General features: G+C 36.6%; 1 protein-coding gene across 1 annotated transcript; it reads right to left on the minus strand.

Moving 5' to 3' along the window:
- Nucleotides 1–217: 217 nt before the first annotated feature.
- LOC149559604 (5-methyltetrahydropteroyltriglutamate--homocysteine methyltransferase 2) lies at nt 218–6,710 on the minus strand. Its single transcript, XM_089833456.1, has 15 exons — nt 6,592–6,710; nt 4,547–4,924; nt 4,324–4,411; nt 3,899–4,026; nt 3,508–3,696; nt 3,090–3,292; nt 2,840–3,003; nt 2,606–2,686; nt 2,322–2,488; nt 2,107–2,212; nt 1,755–2,005; nt 1,566–1,638; nt 1,216–1,344; nt 810–1,031; nt 218–679 (listed from the first exon to the last, which is right to left on the minus strand). Exons 2-15 carry the CDS (start codon nt 4,894–4,896, stop codon nt 533–535), a joined length of 2,298 nt encoding a protein of 765 aa, XP_089689582.1. The 5' UTR covers nt 4,897–4,924; nt 6,592–6,710; the 3' UTR covers nt 218–532.
- Nucleotides 6,711–9,630: the final 2,920 nt, after the last annotated feature.

The raw sequence follows: 9,630 nt of genomic DNA on the forward strand, positions 1-9,630 counted from the left end.
AGCAAAAGAAAGGTACTATTATAACCAAGATTCACGCAATCTTTAGGTCATATTTCAAATAGAATGCAGACATTAGATATAGTTAAGAAAATAACGGTACTTTTATAGACGTAATCATATTTCAAATAGAATGCAGATACTAAATGAATGAATATGAAAAAACAAGACTACAAATTACTGTGCGGCAGTTCAACATACATTGATATGGACAACATGGTTGTGCAATATGAATGCTCTTCATATATCATGAAAAAATAACAGCGTTCCTTATTCAAGGAAAAGTAGTAGATTGCGGAGCAGAGCTATTAAAATCAGTAAATGATATCAAATATTACTTTCTTGCAAATACGCTACATACTCCAGATCCGTGGCTCAAAAAACAGTGGCACATAGCCAAAGTTCAAACGGCCTCATTAGCCTTCTAGGGGCTTCGATTACAAAGCAAACAAAATATTATTTATTAAATTTCAAACAACAAATTTCTGACGACATAAAAAACTTCTTGATAATATGACTGCTCGGCACGATCAGCTCACTTTGCGCTGGCCAACTGTGTTCGCAGCAATTTGGCGGCTGAAACCATGGCAGTCAAAGCTGGAAGCACCTCAGGGTATTTCCTTGTCTTCAAACCACAGTCAGGGTTAACCCACAAGATGTTCGACTCCAGAACAGCAAGCATCTAGCAAAAATTACAAGGTATCAGTTAGACCGCTGCTCTTATACATGGAAATCGAAATGCTAACTATCCACTCTCACAAAATAAGGGGTAAACATTAGCCATAAGAAAACACAACGGGATAAACAAAAACCTTGCTGATACGGTCGGCGATCTCCTCTGTGCTGGGAATACGAGGGGAGTGAATATCATAAACACCAGGACCAATTCCAGCTCCGTATTTGACACCTTCTCTAAAAACTGAGAGAAGTTTCTCATCAGAACGAGAATTCTCAATGGTGATCACATCAGCATCCATGTCGATGATCGAATGGATAATATCATTGAAGTTGGAGTAGCACATGTGGGTATGAATCTGCAGATTTGGAAGAAAGCCAATGTGCTAAATAAGTGATACACATATCATGAAAATATTTATAATGCATACTCAAGGTTCCTTTACAAACCTGAGTGGTATCCATCACACCACAACTAGAAATAAATGATGCTCGCATCATGAAAACACATATAGAATGCCTAGTGGAAGTTCCTTTACAAACCTGAGTGGTATCCTTCACACCACAATTAGTGATGCGGAACCCATGAACAGCCCAATCCAGGTAGTAAGCATGTTCTGACTTGCGTAAGGGCAATCCTTCCCTAAGAGCTGCTTCATCAATTTGAATTACCTAGAATGCCAGGATACGATTGATTATTTCAGACAGATATTAAATAACCAAATTGCAAGATATCATGTTTACTAACATGATTTTGCTGTCAGATATTGAAGATTAACATTCACTGCAACGCATTAGTAATTTGAAATTCACTAAAATTTACCTGTGGAAAACTAAAAACTTCAAATATTGAATATTGACAAACAGCAACACACAAACGTCTTTAAATTTACCTGAATTCCACCAGCTTCCAAATCTTCCACCTCATCCTTGATAGCCAAGGCAATTTGCATGCAAGTTTCCGATCTGCATCAGACTCATTTTAGTGTCTATGAAACAAATGAGCTGTAAAGCAATTTTTACATGTACACGTGTAGAGCAGAAAACAATCTGTAGTTAAACAATTTTTCAAACATCCTTACCTAGGTTGGTCATTTCTCACAAAGGACCAGTTCAAAATTGTAACCGGACCAGTGAGCATTCCCTTCATGGGTCGGGAAGTCATGCTCTGAGCCATCTTAGACCAGAAGACAGTCATAGCTTTTGGACGACTAACATCACCATATATGACTGGTGGCTTCACACATCGGGATCCATAAGACTGAACCCAACCATTAACCGTAAATGCAAAGCCCTGAAGCTGTTCTCCGAAATACTCAACCATGTCATTTCTCTGCAACAGAAACACAATTAGCTTTGGATTGTCACATTTATCTATAAAAAGCTTTGAACTACATCATCATGAACAACAGCAAGCACATATAGTGCACACACCTCTGGTTCTCCGTGCACAAGGACATCAATGTCAAGATCTTCCTGAATCTTGACAACTTTGGCAATTTCCTCCCTAATAAAACTAACATATTCTTCCTCGGAAATCCTGCTTGGTGCATAAAAAAATCATTGTTATATTATAGATTCCTTTCATACAAATACAGACATCTTATCCTTAAATATTTTCCAAAAACATGAAACATTCAAACACTCACTTGTTTATCTTGTATTCACGGCGAACCCTTCGCAACTCAGGAGTTTGAGGAAATGATCCAATGGTGGTTGTTGGAAGAATTGGAAGATTTAAATGTTTCTGTTGCTGCTCAAGACGATTGTTTACAGGTGTAGCTCTGCGATGGTCAGAGGTCTTTAACTCTGCAGCCTGCAATTTATGACAGGAAAAAAATTCAAAACTACAGACTGAAAGAAGCAGCTTTCACATCAAATTTCCAAGCTCAAAGATTTGATATTTTTTAAATAACGGAGATAAGACACTTACAGCTTTCTGTACTGCCTCGTTGTTCACTCTTGGAGACAGCCTCCTTGAAGCTTGTGCAGCTGCATTGGCAGCAAAGAATTCCTGCAGAGCCAAATAATGTTACTTCATATTTTCGCTAGTCTAGTCTCCTGCCACAAATAAATAAGGCAGAGACGCACATCCAAAATAATTAATGGGAACATTCCATCTTCCACAGCAATTTGCTCGTAATAAAATTTTGTTGAGAGAACCTACCTCGTCTTTTTGACCAGCCAGGGCTTTGGCCAATGCATTAACTTCAACTAGCTTTTGTGCAGCAAAAGCCATCCAAGACTTAATTTCACTATCAAGCTTGGTTTCATTCACCAGATCCACGGCCGTGTGCATAAGAGAGCATGAAGTGGAGACAACCAGTTTATCTACAAGCAAATGAGTAGCTTTGTGATCAATAAATATATAAAAAATGACCTCTAAAAACAAAAGAAGCATCACAAGCCTAATTTACCTTTTGCAACAAGGCTCTCAAGACTTTGCAAAATACTCAAGGATGCAGCCAAATCATTAGCCCAAATATTTCGACCATCGACCACTCCTGCATACAAGACCTTGTCGGCTGGAAAGCCAACCTCCTTGACAAGAGCCAAGGTTTGTGATCCACGGACAAGATCAAAGCCAATAGCAGAGATAGCCTTCAATCCAATAATTGTCCTGAAGGTACAAAACATTTAAAACTTTAGGATATTGCAAATAGTACTGAAGCTCCTACACATTATATACAAAACTTGAGAGCAAGTAAACAGATATGCTTCATCCAAATTCAGATTTTATAGCAAGAGGAATCCAGTAATTTTGCATTATTGACCTGAATTTTTAAGTATAATTTTTTTTTTTTTCAAAATCAGAGATACAGAATAGAGTCATACTTGTAGGTCTCAACAGGGATATCAGCAAAGTAGGTCTCCACTAGCAGTTTGACATCAGTTGCTTCTTCCAAGTAAGAATAAGCCTTGGAGAATGCCTCCAATTGTTGAGCCGCAAGGTCCAATACAAGAGACGGTTCATCCAACTGCACCAACGATGCACCAGCTGCCTTCAACTCAGAGATAACCTCCCTGAAAACATCCAGTTGTTGACAATTATCATATTAGTGATCTAGTTAAATAACATTCCAGTCAGAGATTTGCAATCTAATGCTTGGAAACCTTTAACAAATGGAAAACGGCTAGCTTGTACATTTTAAAGTTCCATAGGCTTATTTTACATGTAAAGTTCTGTAAACACGGTATTCAATAAGCTTGTCCAAGTATTACTTACTTGTAAATTGGCAGGATTGAATCAAGCAAAGACAGGAGATTGAAGGTCTTTGACACACCCTTTGCAGGCTTTGAAAGCAGCAAGTATGACACTGGTCCAACAAGCACGGGCACCGTTTCAATGCCAAGCTGCGCAAAAGAGTATAAACAAATACATTTAAATACTAAATGCGGACTGAAAACTCCTTGCTCATGGATTAACATACCAGTCATAAAATTCCACTCCCTAACTCTCTGTCTTGCTATAGTAGACCAATGAAATCAATATCACGAAAGATCAATAATAACGTGGTATACAAAAAACCAACCCCGTTACAAGATCATCCTTGACCATTTAAAGCTTTTAGAGATCAATGACCTAATACAATAACACAAGAAGATTAACTAAAAGAAAGTAGCAGGTGCAGATAAGTATAGATGTTTTACCTCTTTGGCCTCCTTGTATTCATTCAAGGCCTTGTGGGATGCATAGGAGAATTTGAGCTCTGGGCTCAACTCAGGAACAATGTAATGACTAAACAAAAACAAACATGAGACTATGCTTAGATATAATTCCAATATATTTATTTTATTAACCAGGCATAGTTCAAAAAAAAATTTACATATCCAAATAAAGAGCTATTTAAAGGTTATAAAGTTGCAAACTTACTAGTTGGTGTCAAACCATTTGGTCATCTCCATTGCAGGAAGTGTAGCGTTTCCTCGGGCCATGGAGAAATAAGTATCAAAGCCAATCTCTTCACCTGACCAGCTATATCTGGGAGGAACAGCTCCAAGCATAGCAGTGGTGTCAAGAACCTGGTCATAGAAAGAGAAGGTGTTGCTAGGAATGTATTTGACTCCAGCATCGACCATCTGCTTCCAGATTGAAGCCCTCAACTCCTTAGCAACTGCCTCTAGATCAGCTGCAGAGCTCTTCTTGTCCCAAAATGATTCGAGAGCGAACTTCAGCTCTCTCTTGGGACCCATGCGTGGGTATCCAACAACATGGGATGCCATTGTTCTCAAAGATATGCTTCGGCAACCCCTGCAATACAACAGGTTCATCTCAATTGATCAAACATTACAAACTTGGACAAATTTAACTAGATGGACAGCTATGAGTAGCATGAACTTATGTAGATCAACAAAGTTTTCAATGCCCTCGGAATTCCTAACCCAAGAAGACATGTTAACTGTTCACCCACCATAGTTTATTCTTTCTTAGGCACCATGACCAGATCTTGTTTCAATTCCTTAATAGATGTGTAAACATCCAACATACAATGTTAAAGGGGGGAAAGGCACATCTAGATCTGCAGAGTTTTATTGCAGATCTTTGTTGTATCACACTACTTTCATTTGCCCCAGTGGAATTAACCCGAGTGATTAAATAACCAGAGTTTTATTGCATCACCCTACTTTCAAATCCCAGAGTTAAGATGGGTCCAGATTTGTGGAAGACGTAAGTGTTTAAACTTTACACCGTGTTTAATAATGCATCCAAATCTCTAGTATGACTTAGATAGAAGAGATAGCCATTGGGCATTACACCTAGAACTAGTATATCCAGATACTCAAAAAGATGCGTTAAGTGTTCGGCTACCCATAGTTCTTGATCCTGAATGCCATAACCAGATCTGCAGTGCTCAAATGGGAAGAGCATACGCGATAAATCACTGACACTTTCACTTCTGAGTTCTTGTTTCAACTCATTAATAGATGTGTGAACGCCAGACATACAATGTTAAGGAGACGAAAACACATCTAGATCTGCATAGCCTCAGTGGAATCAACCAAAGCGGTTAAATAGCCACAACTTTTATTATAGTTTGAAATCCCTCGGAAGAGTGATGATATGAGATTCATAGAAGACATAAGTGCTAAATTTGGATTTAGTACTGCATACAGATTTCTGTGCGGGAACTTTTATTATAGTTTCAAATCCCTCGGAAGAGTGATAGGATGAGATTCATAGAAGACATAAGTGCTAAAATTGGATTCAATAATATGCATACAGATTTCTGTACGGGGGCACCTTAATATGCATCTAGGATTACTTCGAAACAAGATAGTCATTGGACGTGACACCTGGCACTAACGTATCCAGATCTCCAATTAACACATAAATCGTCTCCATCATCACCGGGTATATGACACAAGGGCAACGGGCAACCCAGCCGAGTATAAGAGATCCGAACTAGTCACATAAGAGAAACTCACCGGCAAAAATAAAAGAAAGAAAAAAGAACAGATACAAAGAAGTCACAGACTGCCCGACACCATCAGTCATGTTTACAAAAGGACTTCACTTAATTGTGGGGTTCCAAATCCTAAAATCCTCATTTACTAGTGCCAGTAGAACTAAGGCTCAGATCCGTCCCAGTAGGTCGTACAAATAAAGTGGATCTAATTAATTAAAAATATGCTCAAACTTAACAGTACACACAACCCATTGATACCACATCACTGCAGAACCAAGATCCGGCTCAAAAACGAAGACAAGAGAACCAATCACAAAAGTCTTCACCAGATTTACCCAAGAACACCCGCAAACATGAAACCCTGCTCAGATTAACCTCCTGATACATGCCCTAAAAAACAATCCTTGCTCTTAAACCTCATATGCATAATACTCTATTCCCCTCGTTTCCGCAACAAATCCAACAATTTTCCGAAAGAACTAGAGATGAAGAAACGAAGAAATGCCCTCACCTGAGGCGAAGAAAGGCAGAACAGCAGCTTGACAGAGTTTCCCCTCAAGCTGAGCAAACAGCAGAATGATAAGAGTGGAGTTTAGACGAGCTTTGCAAAGAGAAGGAGCAAAGCAGGGCAGAGATTTGTTTCGCGAGACCCAGTTTTATAGCGAGCAACTAGGAGGGGACCCGCCCTGCCATCTAGTGCGTAGATGCGTGGAGTCGGGTTAAGATCGACAGAAGTTGGTGAGGGTAACTCCCAGGGTTGGAAAATAAACGTATGTGATCGTGACCGTCCGAATTATCTGATCGGACGACGATCGTCTCTGTGTTCAACGCTGAGACCAAATTCTTATAATTAATTGTTATTTTCGATCATTATTAAATTGTTATTTATGGTTGTCAAGTAAAGAGAAGGGATGTCCCTACTTGGGGTTGGTGGGTTTAGGTTGGGAGTGGGTTTACAATTCCTATTATAGAAAATGTGATGCATCTGTCTAGATGTAATTTTGTAGGAGTTTATTATTATTATTAATTTGTTGGTGGTGGTGATTTTTTTATTGTATAAAGGTGGAAAGGTCAAAGATAAATATATATGGTCACTGGGGAAAATATATTTAGTCAATGGGGAAGTGTGTTTCAAATTGTTTGTGTGAAAGTAAATTTTGTACAATTTATAAAATTGAATTTAGAAGTTTTTTAATATATTGATAGAATTTCAATGTTGCACTTGTCATAAATTGAGACTAATAAATGGTGTGCTCGGGGTGAATTTAAAATTCTTGGGTGTTTGTTATATAAGGGTTGGAAGGTCAAAGATAGGGAAGTGTGTTGCAAATTCTTTGGGTGAAAGTAATTTTTTAACTGAACTCTGGAATTTGGGTGTGATGTGTCTTTGGAGATGACCACAACAATTTCATTTGGGTCTATGTAAGAAGTTGGCACCAAGGACTAGCAATGAGGCGGAATTCTAAGCCCTCATGATTAGTCTTCAAAAATGCTAATAATATGTTACAAAGATTGATATAGAGGGAGATTTTTAAATCTCTATTAATGTTATATCCACACATAAAATTCCAAATTGGAAACTTGGTAATATAGTAGGATCAATTTGGTGTTGTCTCAAGGCCTTCAAGGTTTTTTTGGCTTATGCATTGCTATAGTGAATCAAACAAGGTTGTGGACCAAATGGTCAATTTTAGTTGTATACAAAGTGCTCTTGAAGTGTTTGATTTCTCTCTAGATACATGGGGTACTTTTGAAGAACAATTTCTTTATCGTATAAGCAAATAGAAGCTACCCAAAGGCGACAATTTGCCTACCAAAAAAATGAAAGTTATAATTGAAGAAAGGTGAAAAGTATTATTGAGTTGATTTATGTCGTTGAACTTTGATTTTAATTACATATACATTAGATTTAAAATGAACAATAGGAAACTAATGCAAATATGAGATCCTTGTTTCAAACATAAGAATACTAAAGATAGAGCAAACAAGGTATGCAAATATGAGCACACTATTATCATAAACAAATCTTGGATGTGTTGGATTTGTTCTTGGATATTTGAAGTGGAGATGTTGGTTAATCCTCAAATGGATAGTAGGTACATGCAATATAATCATTGATGTAAAGGATTAGGAGTTGGTTTTTAGAGAGAATGTGAAGATTTGATCAGTAGGTTCATAGAGGAGATTGATTGAGATAAGTAGAGGACCTTACTATACTTGGTTAAAGTGAGGTATAAAATCTCCTTCATGGGCTCTCAAATGGTGGGGATAATTCTTTCATTTTTTTAAAATTATTATAGCTTCTTCATTTTGCATGGAGGGAAAAAAAAGGATAGAATCAAGGAGTTCTGATGCAATATGGGTCGGTAATTTTTTGAACTATTTTTAAAGAAAATGGTGAAAAGAAAATAATTTTAATTAACACCATATGAAATATTTAATTAATTAATGGTGGAGTGTGAAAAGGAAAAATACATGGTACTCTATTAGGATGTGATGTTAAGTGCAACATTAGAAGGTGGTAAGAATTAAATGTCTACAATAGAAAAGCACAGATGGATTGTTATACTCTTGAATATGGAAACTAGAATCAGAATGAAGAGATGGACAATGCAAGAACTAAGTATATGATTCCCACGAATAGTAAGAAAGAGACTTAATGAAATATATAAGATGAGCTATAAACCAAAGCAATAGAAAACATGAAAATAATGGGTAAAAATTATATCAAAAGTGCAATGCATAAAATAACTAGATATCATCAAAATTAAAAAGTCTTACATTTGAGACAAAAATAGTAAATAATAATATAATAAAATAAGCCTACTTTGTGCAGTAGCTTCAGCCTTCTACCAATAAAAAAAAAGTGTCTACAACTCAAAGTAATATTAACAATGAAACAATGTAACACAATTTTAAAATAAATAAATGAATAATTATTTGATTTGTTATCAAATAAGAAGAAATATATGATTTTGCAGCCACCACTATTTATTCATTTAATATGCATATAATTGGGATTAAATTATTTTATCACCACAAGATTTTTTAGACACGTGTTCCACTACATTCAACCCCTCACTATTTATTATTTTCATATACAAGCAAACTAGATTGAATTGCATGATCAAGACAATATTAGTAGAAATGCATTCCGTTATATTTATATCCCAATGTTGATTCTACAAAGTGCAAGCAACATAAAAAGGCAAGATTATTAGAAACATGTCCTATTATATTTGAATTTTCATTGTCAACTATTCTAATATGTAAACGATTGGGACAGACTTGTATGATTAGGCCTAATAAAGATAGATCCCATAATATTAAAACAATATTTTTTTACTCTTTCAGCATGTAAACAAATTGGGAGTGAGTTGCATGATCAAGACAACATTAGTACAAACAAATTCTATTATAATCAAACCATCGATGTTGGATCTTCTAATATGTGAAAAAATGGGATTGAGATGTTCACAAAAAGGCTAGTAAAACACATTTTATAACATGAACACCAAGCACTATGCTTATTATGAATGTATGTCAAGCT

This window comes from Cupressus sempervirens, chromosome 5, assembly GCF_028749045.1.
Source record: "Cupressus sempervirens isolate cs-2001-9-10 chromosome 5, ASM2874904v1, whole genome shotgun sequence".
Classification (NCBI taxonomy): Eukaryota; Viridiplantae; Streptophyta; class Pinopsida; order Cupressales; family Cupressaceae; genus Cupressus; species Cupressus sempervirens.